The sequence below is a fragment of the Neophocaena asiaeorientalis genome, unplaced genomic scaffold, assembly GCF_003031525.2.
Source record: "Neophocaena asiaeorientalis asiaeorientalis breed wild unplaced genomic scaffold, Neophocaena_asiaeorientalis_V1.1 scaffold198, whole genome shotgun sequence".
Lineage (NCBI taxonomy): Eukaryota > Metazoa > Chordata > Mammalia > Artiodactyla > Phocoenidae > Neophocaena > Neophocaena asiaeorientalis.
In genome coordinates this window covers 6,138,906-6,160,505 of record NW_020175221.1, presented here as the reverse complement: position 1 = coordinate 6,160,505, position 21,600 = coordinate 6,138,906, and the positions used below count along the sequence as shown (strand labels likewise).

The 21,600-nt window shown below is 37.7% G+C and overlaps 1 protein-coding gene and 1 non-coding gene across 2 annotated transcripts; one reads left to right on the top strand and one right to left on the bottom strand.

Moving 5' to 3' along the window:
- Positions 1–2,835: 2,835 nt before the first annotated feature.
- On the bottom strand, positions 2,836–2,999 carry LOC112413444 (U1 spliceosomal RNA). The gene has a single exon (XR_003005973.1). It is a non-coding gene; the product is annotated as a U1 spliceosomal RNA (small nuclear RNA).
- An 8,412-nt stretch (positions 3,000–11,411) lies between these two features.
- SETD9 (SET domain containing 9) lies at positions 11,412–18,576 on the top strand. The gene is made up of 6 exons (XM_024765333.1): positions 11,412–11,594; positions 13,161–13,528; positions 14,755–14,878; positions 15,101–15,216; positions 15,942–16,047; positions 18,026–18,576. The coding sequence occupies exons 1-6, from the start codon at positions 11,497–11,499 to the stop codon at positions 18,111–18,113; spliced, it is 900 nt and encodes a 299-aa protein (XP_024621101.1). The 5' UTR covers positions 11,412–11,496; the 3' UTR covers positions 18,114–18,576.
- The last annotated feature ends 3,024 nt before the right edge of the window (positions 18,577–21,600 follow it).

Here is a 21,600-nt window from a genome sequence, read left to right as displayed (position 1 = left end):
GGTCTTTTGTGTTTCCATACAAATTTTAAAATTATTTGTTCTAGTTCTGTGAAAAATGCCATTAGTATTTTGATAGGGATTGCACTGAATCTGTAGATTGCTTTGAGTAGTATAGTCATTTTCACAATGTTGAATCTTCCAGTCCAAGAACATGCTATATCTTTCCATCTGTTTGTGTCATCTTCAATTTCTTTCATCAGTGTCTTTCTTTTATTTTGGCTGCACCAGGTCTTAGTTGCAGCATGTGGGATTTTTGTTGCAGCATGTGGACTCTTTAGTTGTGGCATGTAGGCTCTTAGTTACGGCATGCATGTGGGATCTAGTTCCCTGACCAGGGATCGAACCCAGGCCCGCTGCATTGGGAGCACAGAGTCTTAACCACTGGACCACCAGGGAAGTCCCTCATCAGTGTCTTATAGTTTTCCAAGTATGACTCTTGTATATCTGTAAGTAGGTTTATTTCTAGGTATTTTATTCTTTTTGATGCAGTGGTAAATGGGATCGTTTCTTTAATTTCTCTCTCTCATATTTTGTTGTTAGTGTGTAGAAACTAACAGATTTCTGTATATTAATTTCCTTCAACTTTACCAATTTCATTGATATGAGTTCTAGTAGTTTCCTGGTAGCGTCTTTAGGATTTTCTATGTATAATATCATGTCATCTGCAAACAGTGACAGTTTTACTTCTTCTGCAATTTGGGTTCCTTTTATTTCTTTTTATTCTCTGATTGCGGTGGCTAGTACAAAAGTGGCGAGAGTGGACATTCTTTTCTTGTTCTGATCTTGGAGGAAATGCTTTCAGATTTTCACCATTGACTACGATGTTAGCTCTGGGTGTGTCATATATGGCCTTTATCATGTCAAGGTATGTTCCCTGTATGCCCACTTTCTGGAGAGTTTTTATCATAAATGGATGTTGAATTTTATCCAAAGCTTTTTCTGCATCTATGATCATCTCCATATGAGATGATCATATGGCTTTTATTCTTCAATTTGTTAATGTGGTGTATCACATTGACTGATCTAGGGATACTGAAAAATCCTTGCATTCCTGGGATAAATCCCACTTGATCATGGTGTATGATCCTTTTAATGTATTGTTGAATTTGTTTTGCTAGTGATATTGTGAGGATATTTGCATCTATGTTCATCAGTAATATTGGCCTGTAATTTTCTTTTTTGTGGTATCTTTGTCTGGCTTTGGTATCAGGGAGATGGTGTCCTCATAGAATGAGTTCAAAAGTGTTCCTTCCTCTGCAATTTTTTAGAATAGTGTTAGAAGGATAGGTGTTAACTCTTCTCTAAACTTTTGGTAGAATTCACTTGTGAAGCCATTTGGTCTTTTGTTTATTGGGAGTTTTTAAATTACTGATTCAATTTCAGTATTCATAAAAGTTTTAGGGCATGAAAAACAAATAAAAGCAGAGGTAGATTAAATTAGACTAGATTAACTTTGACCCAGTTTAAAAAACAAATAATAAAAGAACAGTTATAAAAGGTATTTTTGAAATTAGAGAAATTTAAATATGGGCTATATTCATGATATTGAAGTACTGTTCACTTTTAAAGATACAATGGTAATGTGATTATGTAGAAAATGTCATTCTTATATATGTGTGTGTGGAGAGAGAGAAAGAGAGAGAGGAATTGTTACAAAATGTTAACAACTGGTGAACCTACATAAAAGATATATGGCTGTTCACTGCACTTTTCTGTAGGTTAGAAATTTTCAAAATAAAAAATTGGGAAAATATTTATGTTTGTATATTCTTTGGTTTGTTGTCATTTATTTTTTTGTATTTTACCTTGATTTCCTTTTTTTTTTTTTCCTGCAGCCGGGCTCCTGTATTTCAGTGGCAATTCAGCCTACACTAATTGACCACCAGTGAAAGAATTATTTACAGAATTACACAACATCCAGAAGAGGGCAGCAGAGTAAAAGTTTTCTTTAATTAAAGGATGATCTTAACAGTGTACTGACTTTGCCAAATATCTGAAAATCAGAGTTTACATCACCTCTTTCTCAGGAATAAGCAGTTAGCTCAGTGTTCCTCTTAGAAAACTGAAAAAACTAAGGCAATTCACCGATAACTCCATTGTTCCAATCAAAAACTTAGACTCAGTTTAAGAATAAGAACAGGACATTCTTATTCTCCTATCCCCTTCAGACAAGAGTAACAGTTACAACCAAGGAGAGGCTCTAAAAAGACACTTGATGCCTTTTTCCCGGTTTCCTGTTCTCAAGACCACCTTGCTCTTGAATTGCCACCCACCCACCCATCCATTCACCCATCCATCTTGCCAACCACTGTTCGTCTTGAGCTTCCCAAACTATTCCTACATGCTAGTGCTCTGCTTAAGAACCTTCAATGACTACCTACCGCTTACCTCAAGATTTCCTAATGATCTGATCTTACTCTGCCTAAAAATTTTATTTCCTACTATTCCTAATGCAAATTTTTGCTCTACTCAGATTGTTACACCCTTGTTCTCTGAACCCACAGTATTCATTACCACCTCTGCAGTTTTGCTCACGCCAATGGTTCTCAAACGTTTTGGTCTCATACTCTGGTCTGAGAAGCATCTGAGAGCCAATGGCATAGAATCTTCCAGTTGATATATTCAAAACTGCCATAACGAACTGTGTACTAATACACAGCTCTCTGGGGCATCATTCCTAAATATTTGTATGTTTATTATAATCATTTTCCACTAGATGGCAGTAAAGTGGCTGGAGGCAGAGGTGAATTTTGCTAATTCAGACTAGCAGAGACAATTTTTTTCTTCTCCTTTTTAGGCAGTATGTTATTTTCTTTTACTTTTACTTTTTTTTTTCAGGGGAGAGCATGAACACAGTCCCCCACTACCGCAAATTATGCAGTCGAGTTTTCCACATTTGGGGAAATCGCAGGAGTCAACATATCCGGAGTACAATGGATAAGCCTTGCCCTGGGAAAACCACCTTTAAGATCATGGTATCTCCCCTGCCAGGTAAGTATTTCATGCAGTATTTTATAAATTTATTTATTTTTGTCTGCGTTGGGTCTTCGTTGCTGTGCGCGGGCTTTCTCTAGTTGCGGGGAGTGGGGGCTACTCTTGTTGCAGTGCACGGGCTTCTCATTGTGGTGGCTTCTCTTGTTGCGGAGCACGGGCTCTAGGCGCGCAGGCTCATAGTTGTGGCTCGCGGGCTCTAGATCGCAAGCTCAGTAGTTGTGGCACACGGACTTAGTTGTTCCGCAGCACGTGGGATCTTCCCGGACCAGGGCTCGAACCCGTGTCCCCTGAATTTGGCAGGCAGATTCTTAACCACTGCACCACCAGGGAAGTCCCTCATGCAGTATTTTAGACCCTAAAGCACAAAATAACTTTGAAATACGTTGCGTCTAATTTTATCAATAGGCAATATACTACTGTAATTCATAGAATTGACATTAACTTCAATATCCAAAGTTAATGAAATGCCTTGTCACAAACTTTCCTTCTCAAAATTTTGCATCACAGTATGTGGCTCTAACACTCAATTCTCAAACATTTTTGTCTTCAGACCCCATTATACCTTTAAAAATTACGAGAATACCCAAGGAGCTTTTGTTTATGTGGGTTATATCTATTGATATTTACTGTATCATATTAAAACTGATAAATTTTAAAATATTTACTTATTAACTCATTAAAAATAACAATTTAAAAATCTATTACATGTTAATATAGGTAACTTAACTTTATGAAAAATAGCTAACCCCCCCAAATAGTGAAAAGAATGGCATTTTAATATTTTTGCAAATCTATTTTATTTCTGGCTTAATAAGAGACAGCCAGATTCTCATATCTGCTTCTGCATTCAATCTGTCTTACCACATATCATGTAACCCCTAGAAAATGCCACTGTACCCTTGTGAGAGAATGGAAATAAAGGCAAATAACCTTTTAGTACTGTTATGAAAACAGCTTTGACCTTGCCAATCTCTAAAAAGATTGTAGGGACCCCCAGCGTCCTTAGGCTACACTTTGAGAACTGCTGGTTTATGCTATCCCTTCCTTTCCACCTCTCTTCTACCTATTTCTCTTTGAGGCACTCCTTACTCCAGTAACTCATATTCAAATTCTATAGTAATATTTAAGTTTCTCTAAATTATATGTTTTTCCAACTACACCATAATCTTTTGAAGCTGTACCTAGGCACACAGCTATCAATGAATAAATATTTGCCAGTTATGTTACCCACATTAGATGATGTACCTATTCAAATAGCCTCCAGAATACCCACTAACTTTAAACATCCACTCTCTTACAGCAGAGAACTGTGAAATCATGATTCATGCAAAGTAAGCCTGTCCTCCAGTTTATAGTTTGAAAAACAGTTCTTTCTTGAACAAAGTCAGAGCTCTTAGTTATTTACTGATCTTGCCCATAAAGAATATTAAGCGGATAAATACTGCCAAGAATTCATAAAATGTTTGAATATCTGCTAGTTTGTCAACATAAACTCAGTCTTTTCATCACTTTCCACAGAGAAAAAACCTTAACGCCCTCCTCTAAGGGTGGGAAGAGGACCCTTCCTTGCTTGCCCAGGAGCAGATAAACATTGGTGGGTTCACTCAAAGTAGTTCAGCAGTTCCCTCCTGCATTTCCCTACAAGACTGGCTTTCCAATTCTGGGCTATTTTAAATCTTACCTTCTCATCTCAAACCTCCAATATTCCCCTATAACTATTCTCAGTTGAAGATCTTGCCTCATAGGTCAGTGAGAAACTAGAAGCCATCAGATTTAGCCCTCAACTTTCTCCAACCAAATCCCCTAGTATCCATTGAGTGCACATTCTCCGCCTTCCCTCTTACTACAGTTGAAGATGTATCCCTGCTCCTGTCAGAGGACAACCTCTCCACTTATGCTCTGAACCCACTCCCACCTTTTCAAGAACTTTATTCTGGAAATTACTCATACATCTATATAAATTTCTTTCTTTCTGTTGGATCATTCTCACCAGCACACAAATATGCTATAGGATCTTTCATCTTACAAAATTTCCCTTCACCTTTGGCCCTATTTCTCTGCCTCTCTTTCAGTAAAACTTACTAAAAGAGTTGTGTACATTTGTTTCTCCTTCCTCACCTCACATTTTCTCCCCAACACACTCAAACTTTTCACCAAAACTGCTTTTAATCAAGTCATCATGGGCCTGCATCTTGTAAAACTCATGGTCACTGATCCATCTACATTTTTGCCATCTCCTTTTTCTTCATGTCCTCTGGCTGAAGACTCTGAATTTTATCTCCAGCTATGGCTTCATTTCAAAGCTCCAGATATGGATATTCAACTAGTTACTTGTCATTTCTCACAGGTATTTTAAAACTTCACCCTCCCACATCCAATCCATCATCAAGTCTGGCCAGCTCCTCCAAAATATAATCCTAATCCACCCACTCTCTCCATCTCCACAGCTACCACTCTAGTCCAAGCTATCATTATCTGTCACCTAAACTACTGTACTAGCCTCCTAATTAACCTTCCTTGTGTGGTAACTGCCCATCTAATTGTCCATAAAATACTCAAAGTGATCTTTTAAAAACAAGAATCAAATCATGTTACTTCTCTGCTCATAACCCTCCAATGACTTCCAACACACACTAAGAATGCTAAATCCTCACCCAAACCTGCAAGGCCCTCCATGATTTGGCCACTTCCCTGACATCACCTTTCCCCTCTCCTTTACTACCATGTTCCAGCCATGTGGCCCTCTTTTCCTTCCCCACCTCAGTGCCTTTGCATTTCCTATCCAGAGACTCTCCCCATAGATCTTCCCAAGTTTGGTGCCTTCTTGTCGTTTAGGTCTCAGTCATACATGGCACCACCCTATCTAATGTTGCTACCCCTATTCCCACCCCAAGTGACCCTTAAGAGGGTAAAGTCCCAGGAGGAAACAGATGACACACACAAAATTATCCATTCCACTTCCTTCTCAGTACCCTACCTCATTTTCTTCAGGGCACTAATCGCTATCTGATATTATTTATGTGTTTAATATCTGTCTCCTACACTAGAGCCTGGGATGCAGTAGGTGTTCAATAAATTATTTGTTGAAATCTCATTTTGAACTCTGGAAGTTACAATCCATTTAGGGACACTATTTGTGGATTTTAAGGATATTAATAATAAAGTTTATCTATTCTACATGGCATTTTTGTGATTAATAGCATAAATGGCCTTTAAATGAAAAAATACAGCACACATATCTTTAGTTGGGTAGAGTATTTCAAGAGACTGGAAACAATAGGAAGTAGGGGTAAAGAATCAGCAAAGAAGGCAATTTTGGACAGCAGCACATCTCTATGCCTACCAATGCTAACCTTTTGCTTGTTGTATATTATATATTAGAAAACTGTCTTCCTGTCTGTTGTTTCTCATTTATTTGTATTTAAAATTTTATGTAAATCATTAAAGGCAAAACAACTACAAAATATACACTTTTCAACTGCATTTGGTATGTTCATCAAGAGAGAGCATACCCTGGGACATAAAACAAGTCAATAAATTTAAAAGAACTGAAAACATACTTGTTCTCTGACCACAACAGAATTAAGAACCAATTACAAGATATCTAGGAAAACCCAAAATATTTGGAAATTAAAAACACTTCTAGGGACTTCCCTGGTGGTACAGTGGTTAAGAATCTGCCTGCCAACAGGAATAAAGATGGAGACATCCTAGAACCCATGCTCCGCAACAAGAGAAGTCACCACAATGAGAAGCCTACGCACCACTACGAAGAGTAGCCCCCACTCACCACAACTAAAGAAAGCCTGAGCACAGCAATGAAGACCCAACGTAGCCAAAGATAAATAAATAAATAATAAAATATAGTTATTAAAAAATAATAAATAATATAAAAAACACTTCTAAATAATTCCTAGATCAAAAAATAAATCACAAGGAAATTTAAAAAATATTTTATACTGAATGCTAATGAAAATACAATATATCAAAATTCCCAGGATTCAGCAAACATAATGCTTGGAAGGAAATTTTTAACTTTAGATACATATATTAGAAAAGAAGAGAATTACAGTAAATATTAAACTCGATTAATATCAGTGATGTTAAGGTTCCACTTTAAGAAGCTAGAAAAAGGGCAAAATAAACCCAAAGTAAGTAGGACATATAAAATAATAACAAAGAGAAATGGCCAAAATAGAAAATAGACAAACAACAGAAAATTAATAAAGTCAAAAGCTGTTTCTTTGAAAAGATCCACAAACTTCCAGTTACAATGATAAAAGAAAAAAGAAAACATATCACCAAAACCAGGAATGAATTATCACTATAGATCATATAGACATTAAAAGGACAGTAAGATATTTATGAACAATTTTATGCTACTAAATTTGACAACTTAGATGAAATGAACAAAATTCCATGACTAAACTTGAAACAAGATGAAACAAATTCTGAATAACCCTACATCTTTAAAAGAAATTGAATTCATTATCAAAGAAAACTAGAAACCCACAGTTTCACCAGAGAATTCTATCAATATTTAATAAAGGAATAACACCAATCTTATATTAAAAAAAATTTTTTTTAGAAAGTAGAAGAGAAGGAAACACTTCTTAACTCATTTTAGGAGGTCAGCATAAGCCTAATACCAAAACTTGAAATAAAACTACAAACAAGCCATGAAACCAAAAATTTTAAAATACTTCAAAATAAACATGGGATGACAACAAAAGCATATAGAAACCGACAGGGTATGACCAAAGTGTTACTCACAATTGAGTAGGGTTATCTCAGGAATCCAAGGATGGTGCAACATTTGATAGTGTGTCATTATAATTCACTCTATTAACAGGAAAACAGAGAAAAGTCATGTGATCATCTCAATAAATAGCAAAGAAAAGCATTTGATATTCATCATTCATTTAAAACTTAAGGCAAAAATTATTGACAAATCAAAAATAGAAGAGAACTTTTTAAACTCTATAAATTATACCTACCAGAAAATTACAGTAAATATTAAACTCAAAGGTGAAACCTCAGAAATAGGAGAATGAAGTATATTCATACAAAATAATAAGGGGCGATTCCAAAATATATCTTTAATAAATAAAAGTTGAATATACAAAACACACTCACACACAATTCTATGATTTTCTACAGGAACATACACAGATAGGTACATACATAGAAATAAGATGGGCAGAAAACACATCAGCGTGATAACCTCTGAGGAGAGTGGTAAGGATCAGGATTGTTGGAAGCACAGGTTACAGGGTGTGGTTATAGGAGACTTTTTAGCCTTATCTACCATGTTTCTATTTGTTAAAAGGAGAATGCTGTTTTCATGAATTACTTAGATAACCAACAGGTAATTTTAACACTATAAATTTAAACTCAACATAGTATTCGAAGTCCAAATCAGAGCAATTAGGCAAGAAAAAGAAATAAAAGACACCCAAATTAGAAAGGAAGAAGTAAAACTGTCACTATTTGCAGATGACATGATATTATATATAGGAAACCCTAAAGACTCCACTAAAAAACTGTTAAACTACTAAACAAATTCAGTAAACTTGTGGGGTACAATTTCAACATGGAAAAATCTTTTGCATTTCTATACACTAATAAAGAACTAGCAGGAAGAAAAATTAAGAAAACAACCCCATTTACAGTTGCATCAAAAAGAATAAAATACCTAGGAATAAATATAACCAAGGAGGTGAAAGACCTGTCCAGTAAAAACTGTAAGACATTAATGAAATAAACTGAAGATAACATAGGAAAGATATTAAATTATCATTGATTAGAAGAATTAATATTGTTAAAATGTCCATATGACCCAAAGTAATCTACAGATTCAATGCAATCCCTATCAAAATCCCAATGTCATTTTTCACAGAAATAAACAATTCTAAAATTTGTATGGAACCACAAAAGATTCCAAATAGCCAAAAAGTATTGAGAAAGAAGAGCATAGCAGGAGGCAAAATACTCCCTGATATCAAACTATATTACAAAGCTATAGTAATCAAAACAGAATGGTATTGTCATAAAAACAGACACACAGATCAATAAAACAGAATAGAGAGCCCAGAAATGAACCCATCATATAAATAGATTTACAACAATTAATTTACAAGAAAGGAAAGAAGAATATACAATGGAGAAAGGACAGTGTCTTCAATAAATGTTGCTGGGATAACTGGACAACCAACATGCAAAAGAATGACACTGGACTACTATCTTACACAATACACAAAAATTAACTCAAAATAGGTTAAACACTTTAATGTAAGACCTGAAACCATAAAAATCCTCAAAGAAAATATAGGCAGTAAGCTCCTTAACATCATTCTTGCCAGTGATTTTTTGGATCTGACACCAAAAGCAAACGCAACAAAAGCAAAAATAAGTAAGTGGGACTACATCAAACTAAAAAGCTTCTGTACAGCGAAGGAAACTATCAACAAAATGAAAAGGTAAGCTGCTGAATGGAAGAAAAGGGGTTAACGTCCAAAACATATAAAGAACTCATACTTATCAACAGCAGAAAAACAACCTGATTTTTAAAATGGCCTCAAGATCTGAACAGATAGTTTTCCAAAGAAGATACCTAAATAACCAACAGGTACATGCAAAGATGCTCAACATCACTAATCACCAGGGAAATGCAAATTAAAACCACAATAGATATCACCTCACACCTGTCAGAATGGCTATTATCAAAAAGACAACAAAAAACAAGTGTTGGTGAGGATGTAGAGAAAAGGGAACCCTTGTACACCATTTGTGGGACTGTAAATTCGTGCAGTCACTATGGAAAACAGTATGAAGGTTCCTCAAAAAATTAAAAATAGAACTACCATATGATCCAGCAATTCTACTTCTGGTTATGTATCTGAAGGAAACCAAATCACTGTCTTGAAAAGATTATCTGCACCCTCACGTTCATTGCAGCATTATTTACAATAGCCAAGACATGGAAACAACCTAAGTGCCCATCAATAAATGAATGGATAAAGAAGATGCAGTATATATATATATATATATATGTATATGTATACAATGAATACTACTCAGCCATAAAAAAACACGTTATCTTGCTATTTGCAACAACATGGATGGACCCTGAGGGCATTATTAAGTGAAATAAGACAAAGACAAACAAATAGCGTATAATCTCACTTATATGTGGAATCAAAAAAAACCAAAACAAGTTCATAGAAACAGAGAACAGACTGGTGCCTGCCAGGAGTTGGGGGGGTGGAGGAAATGCATGAAGGGGGTCAAAAGGTACAAACTTCCTTTTATAAAATAGTAAGTCATGGGGATGTAATGTACAGCATGGTAACTATAGTTAACAAAATTGTATTGTGCATTTGAAAGTCACTAAGAGAGTACATCTTAAAAGTCCTCATGACAAGAAAATTTTCTATATATGGTGACAGATGTTAACTAGATTATTGTGATCATTTTGCAATATATACAAATATCGCATCATTATGTTGAACACTTGAAACTAATATTATATGTCAATTATACCTCAAAAACGTAAAGAAATAAGTAAATAAGTAAGGTCTGGGCAAAACGGTCCTTTGTACCAGAGGTACATTGTAGATGATTAAACTATATGGTAAAAATTTTAAAAGCACTGGAAATATATACAAAAACTACTTTTTTGTTTTTAAAGACAAGTATATTACTATAGGTAAGAAGTCAACTAGTTCCTTTTAGTTCCTTTTAAGTTTGGAGACCTTAAAGTTACTCTTTGAATGCCATTTGTTACACATCCTGGAACTGAATTGCTCCCATTTAGCAAATCAGGTAAATCTGGAGGATGTCAATTTACCAAACACAACACCTGACAGCACAGCCTCTAGAGTTTGCCAACTATCCTATATAGTAGTGTGAAATAGAAACTTTGACAGATATTTTTTTCTTTTTATTCCTTTTTTGGAATACAACAAATCAGTCCTAAGGCTACTTGAATTTGCCTGAATTTTCACTAGATCTGACTAGTTCAATTTAGACTTTTAGGTTAGGATTTACCCTCACTTTCAGGCAAAGAACAGGAAAGCTGACTTTCCAGACTGAGGAAGCGGCATCAACATTTATTTTTTAATAAACACCTGCTGATTTGAAGATGGTTGAGTTATTCTAGTATACCCCTCCTGCAACTAAGCGTGGTCTAATTAATCCTCTCCTAAATGTGCGCGCGTGTGTGTGAAAATACACGAGCGAATGGAGAAAGGAAAAGGGAATAAGGAGCCCTCCTACAGCTCTACGCACCTCTGTTTCAGCGAGCTGGGGTCAATAAAGCAGAGGCACGGAGACACGGCGACAGGAGGCCAGGAGGTACCGGGACCGCCGAGCGCGGCACTGAGTGTTGAGACCGCGAAGGGGAGGGACGGCGGCGCGGCATCTGCTCCTCCTCGGGTCGGGGCGGGCCCGAGAAAACCCGCCTCCCCAGTGCCGTCCTCTTCACAGCACCACAGGACAGCCATGCCGGGCCGCCTGCTGCGCGGCCTCTGGCAGCGATGGCGTCGTTACAAGTACCGCTTCGTACCCTGGATCGCGCTGAACCTAAGCCACAACCCGAGGTGAGAGGGCTGGGCGGCTCGACCAGGGCCGTTTTCCTCTAACCCAGCGACGCCATCTAGACCGCTGGGACTTGGGTTAGAGGGCCGAGGTGGGCGGAGCTTCCGGAGGGCAAAGCCTCAAGCAGGCGGAGCCTAAGACGACCCAGGGACCTGAGTGGGCGGGGCCCGAGGTGCACAGCGCCCGAGGTGGGCGAGGCGGAGGCTGATGGAGTCCGAGTTGGGCTGGGGGCCTGAAGAGGGCGCGGGGCTTTTAGGTGGGCGGGGCCTAAGGCCTATTTCCCGTCGTCCCTGGCGCGGCGAGGTACGCTAGGACCCGATCGCCCGCGGGCTGTGGCTGGAGTTCTCGCTTTTGCTTCTGCAGGGGCTGGGGTGCCTGGGTTTGGGGGAAAAATAGGAACTTTTGAAAAAGAAAAGAACTTGTACAACATGAGGGTGCGTGGACTTCTCTCCGCCAAGGCAGTTAGGAGCTTGAAGTTCCTTAGAAAAGCCAAACCGTGGTTTATTTTCACAGCTCCGTAGTTGGTATGGAGAAAGCGCAGCTCGGCTGTGAGGATAACAGCTTGGAGTAGCTGATGTATAAAAACGAGCAAAAAACCAATAAAAGCATGTCGGAATAATGGATTTAGAATACGGATTCAGCGCTTGAAGAAGGGGATCTAGCTGAGTGGGTGGCCGTAGTATCATTGTTATTGCCGGCTTTAGTAAGTGGCCTGCTTGTGGTCTGGAAGAAGTCAACGTAATGCTCACTTAAATAGGCAAACGAGCTCCATTGAAGGCTGGTTAATAACCAAAGAGCTTTCCCAGAGTTTCATACTACGGAAACGTGAATTCAGCTGCATCATTACTAGAATTGTGAGGCGGAAATTGGTTCAAGTAAAACAAGAAGTAAAAATAATAATTAAAAACTATTTACGGAAATAAAAAGTGATCATTAAAGAAGTAATTACTGTGGTGGTGTGATGAATTGGGAGATTGGGATTGACATATATACACTAGTATGTATAAAATAGATAATAACCTGCTGTATAAAAAAATACATAAAATTAAATTAAAAATAAAAAAGTAATTACTCCTGGGAGAGAATGTGACAAAATATATAATGTTAACTTAAATTTGTCTTTGAAACTACACGCGTGTGAAAAGAGCCATTGCAATATGAGGATTCTCATTATGTAATAACATTCACATAATGGCTTTGGGTGTAGTGGGAAACTAGCCCTGTTTCCGCTTCTGGCTCTCCCATTTACCCGCTTTCGGACCATGGGCAAGTTCCCTAACATCTTCAAGCTTGAGTTTCCTTGTCTGCAAAAATGGGGTAATGAATGTAAGGACCCAACAGAATTTGGTATGTAATGGGCCTTTCATAAGCATTAGCTGTTATTGACTTGTGTAGGTATTGTTGGGAGTCAGGTAACTAGAACTAAAAACTCTTTTCTGAACTTCTTAGTTTTATGCCCTTCAAACACATGAGAATAATCTTCATACAGGCCAGTAACCCAGAAGACATCAAGACAGTCTGACTTTTATCAGTTGAGGGTAGTGAATAGAAACTTTTCCCATTTTCAGGACCCTCCGATATGTTCCAGAGGAATCCAAAGACAAAGTTATCTCAGATGAAGAGGTCCTAGGAACATTACTGAAAGTTTTCCAGGCTCTATTCGTAAATGATTTCAATAAACAATCAGATATCTTGACTGTGTTTCCAGAACCTGTTAAATCAAAATATCAAGACCTACTGTCAGTTCAGCATCCAGGGGTGAAACAGCTTGAATACAGACATCAACAGCAAAATACCTTTACACCAGAAGAAATTCTTTATAAGACATTGGGTTTCAGTGTCACCCGAGCACCTAGCACATTGATTTCGGCTGGAAAAGGTGTCTTCGTTAACAAAGGATTGGTACCAAAAGGCGCGGTTGTATCTATGTATCCTGGTAATGACATAATTAGTACTTGGCCAAGAGTTTCTTATAAAAAAATATAAGTTCAACAAAATGCTTATCCCAGTAATCCTTGGAGTAAAGGGTTGTATTGGAAACTCTGATTTCCACGGATTTTTTTTTCCACAGATTTTTAAACCCTGATTTGGAAATTAACTGTTTGTAAATTATCTCATGTATTAGAAAGTATCCTGGAGTATTTGTTGGGATAAATGCATTTTTCTTTTAAGGAAATTTTTCTAATCAATGTTTAAATTTAGGAGATTATAGTATGGCCTACTTTGATAAGACTGATTACTTAGAAATCACTAGAAAATAAGTCAGTTTGGCTTAGCTAACTAATAATTAAAGGTAAAAAATGATATGGGTTAAAACATGAAAGATAAAATTTAAACCTATAAATCACTGAATAAAGATCTTCCTGCCATTTCTAAACTTGAAAAGTAAAGAAGCTTCTTTTCAAAAGATCATTGACTAGCATGCTAAGTAGAATGTTACTTGTTAAACATATTATTTGGTGTAATGGAAAGTAAGCGTGAATGTTTGTCAGATAGACCTATGTTTTTAAAAAGTCATTCTACTATTTTTTAATTCTGTGTCCCTAAGCAAGTGAGTCTCAGTTTCCTCCTACACAACTATCCTAACTCCATAAAGACTAAATAGGACAAGCCAGCAACAAACAAATTAATAGTAAAATAAATAGATTAACATGCCTGGAACATAGGAAGCACCCTGTAAGTATTAATTTTCTCCTTTCCTTCATTGCCAATGAAAGGAAAAACAACCTGAATGTCAGACTTATCTATTCCCGTATATATCTACATTATTTAATTATTAATAAAAATACTTTTCTTAAAAGGCTCTTTAATAGATGACAAATCACACTCTACTTTAAAAAATAAAAATAAAAACAAAAACACAGCTTTGTAAAACTGAACCTAAAATGTGGTGTTCACATTTTTTTTAACCAAAATAGTCATATTTTATTTGGCTGTGTGGACAAGTTGGTTCTGTGCTCCTTCTGCTATTGGCCACTCTTTAATGAGGGAAGGTAGCCAAAGAGAATCTGATGGTCTAGACTGGAGGTGAAACTTTAGAAAAAGGCAGAGAAATTAAAACAAATTCTTCCATGTTATGTTTATGTTCCAGAGAAAGGTCCTTATCATGATGTTTATGATTTTTATAGGTTGCTATAATAATGTCTTTGTCTTGTATACTAGGTACAGTATATCAAAAGTATGAGCCAATCTTTTTCCAGTCCATTGGAAATCCGTTTATTTTTAGATGCCTGGATGGGGTACTCATTGATGGAAATGACAAAGGAATATCAAAAGTCGTGTATAGGTAAGTTGGTGCCATGTTCAAATTTAATTATAGGAGGTAGAACCACACCACAATGACTCTGACCACTAGCGTTTGTACTTTAAAGAAAAATCACTTAGGCAGCTGCCCTATTGATTAGACAAAAGTTTTTTAAGAAAAATTTCACTGTTCAATTCTAGGGTTAACTTTCAATTTTAAGATACAGAGGAACAATGTCTTAGCTAATGCTTTCACCTGTTTCAGATCTTGCAACGGGAGGGATCAACTTGGCCCTTTAAAAATGAGTGATAGTACATGGCTAACGTCAGAAATTCATAATCCACTGGCTGTAGGACAGTACGTCAACAATTGTTCAAATGGTAAGTTGGCACCTTGGGGCTGTGAGATATAAATACAGCAGTCGTAATGCTCCTCCTTTGCCATGTGACTGAGTGCCAGAGGCAGTTGAGTTAACATTTCAGCTATTCTAAGCCCTTGAGTGAACTCTTAACTTTATAATAGCTGATATCAAAGAGAGAATTCAGGGAGATAATGATATACATTAACTGGAATTCTTTAACTTACTATTTTTATTCTGATTTTTCAGTAAATATAGGCAATTGATAACTGCCCTTTTGATCATTGTTATTTTAATATTTTTTAATACTTAACTTAGAGATTATTTTGTCAGTGCCTCAACATAGCCTTATAGATTACTCACTAGACACTAGACTGGTATCCTCTTTCTGTTGCTAAGTTTGTGAGTTACCTACCTTCTCTAGGACTTAACTTTCCTACAAGTTTGATCATCTGGCTACATTTAACATAGACTTTGGTGTTCGGGAGACATGAATTTGAAGCCTGATTCTTCTACGTAACCTTTACCCTTTCTGAACCTGTTTCCTGATCTTCAAAAAGTAAATAAAACATCCAAACATATGTATATAGATATATAATCTAGCAGTGCCTGGAACATAATAGTGATTATTAATTTGAACATTTTCTGAAAATTTAGAAAACCATACATCAAGTGCCATAATTCAGTACATAATTCATGACCTTATAAAATGTCTCTGTTTCTAAAAAATTCTGTACTTGTTCCTAGACAGAGCAGCTAATGTCTGTTATCAGGAATTTGATGTGCCTGCAGTTTTCCCTATAGAACTGAAGCAGTATCTTCCAAACATTGCGTACAGCTATGACAAACAAAGGTTAGTCTTCTGGAAGAGCTTTTCCTATCTTCTGTCTTCTGCTGTACCTAAAAAAATATATATTTTCTATGAAAAAACTATATAGAGATTGGGGTAAGTTTTTTAGTGAAAAATTATAACAGATTTTTATGTGCATCACACTTTAGTGTGTTAATGTAGGTTATCTGAAATTTAAAATTTTCCATTAACTTAGCTTATTCTGCTTATTATTACCCACTTTTATTCTGTGTAGTATAAGTTATCAACCTTAAAGTTTGTTTCAGGTGACTCTGTTGTTTTTCCTACCTACAAAATCTTCAAATAAATTTTACTTTATTTTAAGGATCCTGTTCTCCATTTTACATGGAAGCACCCAGTTGAAGAAAGGGACCAAATTAGACTATTACTTCTTTTGCCTACTTCACTATTAGGTTCAGAAACTTAGTCAAAAAAAGGGAAATATTCAGAAGATATGAATTTTTAAATCTGCTTTTGTTTTTACCATAATTTATTTATTTTTTATACAATTGTTAAAGGTTACTTTCCATGTACAGTTATTACAAAATATTGGCTATATTCCCCATGTTGTACAGTACACCCTTGTGGCCTTACACCCAGCATTTTGTACCTCTCATTCCCCTGCCCTTATGTTGACCCTAGTAACCACTAGTTTGTTCTCTATATCTCTAAGTCTGCTTCTTTTTTGTTATATTCACTGGTTTGTTGTATTTTTTAGATTCCACATATAAGTGATAAGAATATATGTATTTTTTAAAATAATGTTATTTTGGGCAGCATTGCATCTTCATTGTTGCACATGGGCTTTCTCTAGTTGCAGCGAGCGGGGGCTACTCTTCGTTGCAGTGTGCGGGCTTCTCATTGCGGTGGCTTCTCGTTACAGAGCACGGGCTCTAGGCGTGCGGGCTTCAGTAGTTGCAGCACATGGGCTCAGTGGTTGTGGCATGCGGGCCCTAGAGCACACAGGCTTCAGTAGTGTTGGCACGCAGGGTCAGCAGTTGTAGCTCGCGGGCTCTAGAGCACAGGCTCAGTAGTTGTGGTTCATGGGCTTAGTTGCTCCGTAGCATGCGGGATCTTCCTGGACCAGGGGTTGAACCCGTGTCCCCTGCATTGGCAGGAAGATTCTTAATCACTGCGCCACCAGGGAAGTCCCTGTATTTTTATTGTAACATTTCTTCTCTGATTGATCATTAAGTGGAAAGTCTACCGAGAATACTCAAGTAACAATTTTTAAATATAAGTAATTCTGTAGAGCTAAGAGTTCTTTATTAACAATGCTATAGGAAGATATTGTCTTTATATCATTTCACTGAGCTGCCAATTGCTAGCAAACTTTATTTTGTACAGGTCCTATTAAATTGTCTTTTGAAGATGAATGATATTTAAAACTTGGACTATTCCCTGTACTTAAACCTTGGTAACTTTCATGTCTTTGTGTGTGTATTTAACAATGAGGTTTTCTTAGCCTTATACTCTGGAGCATAATATTATTACTATTCAACAAGTACAAGAAAAGTTAAATGAGTAGGAACATTGAAGGTGTGCATTATGTCTTGTGTCCATAAAAAGTATTTTTTCAATTCCCATAAATTATAAAGTAATGTTTCCAGCTTTGCAGAATACAAAGATACAAATTAATTTTTTTAAGTGTTGATTATAATAAATTATAATAAATGTCATTTTAAAATGCTTTTTGTGATACCAGTTTTGAGGGCTTGAACATAGAAACAACATTTTCAAAAGAAGTAGTCAGTTGTATAAACAATTGACTTGTGGTCTTTTTAAATAATACAAAATAAACATACTCTAAAATGCCTTCATCAGTGATAAGAACTATTTCCTCATGGAAATCAAATACATAAAGTAAGATGATAGTAAGGAATCTGAATAAAATTCTCTAAAATCCATATTGGTTGTATTAAAACATGAGCTTGTATCTGTTAATACTTCTAATTTTGTCTATGTTTCTTTTTGTTTTCAGTCCACTTCGATGTGTCATTCTTGTCGCACTCAGGGACATCAAACAAGGAGAAGAGCTTTTTTCAAACTACTATACAATTGTCAGCTAACTGTATGAAATTAGGTTTTCTATTCAGCTATTGAGTTAATTCTAAATGTTTTTTTTGTTTCTCTGAGTTCCACCTGCAGAGCAAATATTTTGAAACCTAACTGAAGTGGGAACTTTTTAGTTTTTATTGATATTTGTGTTTCAGTTCCATCATGAAAGCTATTTGCTTCATTACAATTTCAAATTTGTAATGCAATTCCAGTGTTAATTGGTTTTCACCTAAGTACACAGTAGTTTACTAAATTAAAACCCACTGTCTGAACTTACAGTTTCAACTTTTCTTTTGTATATTTTGATTATCTCTGTGGTGGTTTATCAAATTTTAGCCACGTCATCAGCAATTCTTGTACTATTGATGTGTACTAACTTCCATAAAGACTTAATTTTTCCAGAATATTCTAAAACCAAAAATATTTGTTGTGTTGTCATGAGTTAATTGGGGTGTGTTTGTGTGTGTGTGATTTAAAGATTGTTTTAGGGACTTCCCTGGTGGCACAGTGGTTAAGAATCTGCCTGCCAGTGCAGGGGACATGGGTTCGAGCCCTGGTCTGGGAAGATCCCACATGCCATGGAACAACTAAGCCCGTGAGCCACAACTACTGAGCCTGTGCTCTAGAGCCCGCGTGCCACAACTACTGAGCCCACGTGCCACAACTACTGAAGCCCGTGCACCTAGAGCCCATGCTCCACAACAAGAGAAGCCACCACAATGAGAAGCCCGTGCACTGCAATGAAGAGTAGCCCCGGCTCGCTGCAACTAGAGAAAGCCCATATGCAGCAACAAAGACCCAACACAGCCAAAAATAAATAAATTTATTTTTAAAAAAAATTTAACAGAAACAAAAAAAAGATTGTTTTAGCTGGTTAAGGGGAAAATGGGGGGTCATCATACTATTTACTGTATGTGAACATTTACACACACACACACACACACACACACAGTTTAAGAGTGTAAGATTGTTTTGGCATGGAATTATAGTTAAAAGACGGTGGTGGGAGGAACACCTATCCCCTATTCCACACTTCTCATATTTGGACAGCTTCCATAAGTAATTCTCCTGCCTCTTTCTCCACCCACTGGCGAAAGAGTGATTTTCTGAGATTATCTTTAGGGAAGAACTAGGCACCCATGGCCCAAACCCCTCTAGTTCCTTTTCTGTGGACTCTCCCAGCTGAGTCTGTTCTGGGCTGCTCTCTGCCCTGTGCAGGGAGTAGCCTGTAGTCAGCCCAGCCAGTGAAGGAGTGAGTTTAGTTCAGAGGTAGAGTATTAGTGAGCTGACCTGGCCTCAGCTCTGAAGCCACATTCTCCAGTTTTATTAGTAAGAGTTACTTTGATCTCCATCAACCTGACTCCTGCATCCAACCCTCAGTTCCAAACTTGGATAGGGAGGAGGGTGTTATTTTTTGGGCCCCTCAAATCCTAACATGGCACCTATACAACCAGATTCTGACCATCTCCACTGCTACACCAACAGCTTTTCTCAGTTTATTGCAATTTCAGTGGCCACCTAACTGCCTTCCCTGTTTCCATTCCTGCGCCTTTTACAGAATAGAACACCAAGAGGGATTCTTTCAAACACAAATCAGATCCTAACCCGCCTCTGCTCAGAACTCTTTGATTACTCCTGCTTTGGAGTAAATGCCGGTCTTTCATTACCTCTGATCGCAGGTCCTGCTCACTCCACCCAGCCACACCTGCCTCCTTGCCACTCCTAGAGCCTGCCGGGCACACTCCCACCTCAGGGCTTTTGCACTAGTTCTCTCTGCCTCCAAAAACCTCCCCCCAGATAGCCATACAGCTCATCCCCTGTCACCTTGCCTAACCAACCTATGGAAATTTACAATCCCCAACCGCCAACCCCTAAAATCCCCATCCATTTCTTCTCTGTAGTATTTATCATGTATGTCCATGTAAATCCACGGAAGCATCTCTTTTTCTCAGGCTCATTTGTTTTTTATTTGTGCCGCCAAGATTCTGAGATGCCAGGAGACTCATATCGTTAAAAAAGCCAAGCCACTGGTGGAGCAGTGGTTGAGAGTCCACCTGCCGATGCAGGGGACACGAGTTCGTGCCCCGGTACGGGAAGATCCCACATGCCACGGAGCGGCTGGGCTCGTGAGCCATGGCCACTGAGCCTGCGCGTCCGGAGCCTGTGCCCCGCAACGGGAGAGGCCACAACAGTGAGAGGCCCGCGTACAGCAATAAAATAAATAAATAATAAGATCCTATTACTCAGAACTTTATGTAAAATACAGAAACTTAACTCCTGTGGCCATATTAGGTATTTAGGAGTGAAGTATTGCAATGTAAAAGACTTTTTAAAAATAAGTCAGAGGACTTCCCTGGTGGCATAGTGGTTGGGAGTCTCCCTGCCGATGCAGGGGATATGGGTTCAAGCCCTGGTCCGGGGTGATCCCACATGCCGCGGAGCGGCTGGGCCCGTGCGCCACAGCTGCTGAGCCTGCGCTCTAGAGCCCGTGCTCCGCAGCTGAGGCCGCCGCAGTGAGAAGCCCACGTACTGCAACAAGGACCCAACGCAGCCAAAAATAAATAAAAATAAAATAAATTTATAAATAAATAAGTCAGAAAAAAATGCATATTATATAGAAAGAGAACAAATATGGTAAAAAGTTAATTATTTAATCTGGATTGTTCTTCATACTGTTATTTTAACTTTTGTCTTAAAAGTTTGATTATTTTAAGTAGGGAGAAACGTCACCATCAGCTTAAGAGTCATCAAACATTTAGTGAATGCCTACTATGTGAAGGGTCCTGGAAGATTCAAAGAATAAAACATAGTTCCTGCTGATAAAATGCTTACAATGGTACTATAAAGCGTACCCAGTACCATGACTTGGTCTGGACTGGAGAGGTGAAGATATTTTAAAAAAATAAAACACTGATTTTTTTTTTAAAGAACCACTTTTTCCTTACTAGAATATTTTTTTAAGGTTTATAAATGACATATCATTTCTGACATGCTTATGAAATGCTTTTATTAATTCTACACCAGGAAACAACTTTGTGGCAGTATTGGCTTTTTGTGTAAAAACAATCTCATCAAAATCGAGGTACACTATAGAGCATGTGTCTCTCTAAAGTGAATATGCCAGCTATAGTATATTAAACCTTGAAAAATGTGAGCATTTCTGGTCTAGGACTATGACTTCACTGCCCTGTGCACTGTTTTGTCAGAGAACCCAGATAGCCACAGAGAAGAGAATAAAGATCAGAGATCACTTACCTGGGTGGGAAACTGTAAACAGTGCTATATCCCAGGGACTAATTTAAGTTAAAAATGAAAGTGTGGGGCTTCCCTGGTGGCGCAGTGGTTGAGAGTCCGCCTGCCGATGCAGGGGACACGGGTTCGTGCCCCGGTCCGGGAAGATCCCACGTGCCGCGGAGCGGCTGGGCCCGTGAGCCATGGCCACTGAGCCTGCGCGTCCGGAGTCTGTGCTCTGCAACGGGAGAGGCCACAACAGTGAGA

What these genes read in the sequence shown, in the direction of transcription:
- SETD9 (XM_024765333.1), top strand. Translation starts at nt 11,497, where the DNA reads ATGCCGGGCCGCCTGCTGCGCGGCCTCTGGCAGCGATGGCGTCGTTAC. An exon ending in ATATCAAAAGTCGTGTATAG is followed by an intron (nt 14,879 to 15,100) that starts GTAAGTTGGTGC and finishes CACCTGTTTCAG; the next exon opens with ATCTTGCAACGGGAGGGATC. An exon ending in CGTCAACAATTGTTCAAATG is followed by an intron (nt 15,217 to 15,941) that starts GTAAGTTGGCAC and finishes ACTTGTTCCTAG; the next exon opens with ACAGAGCAGCTAATGTCTGT.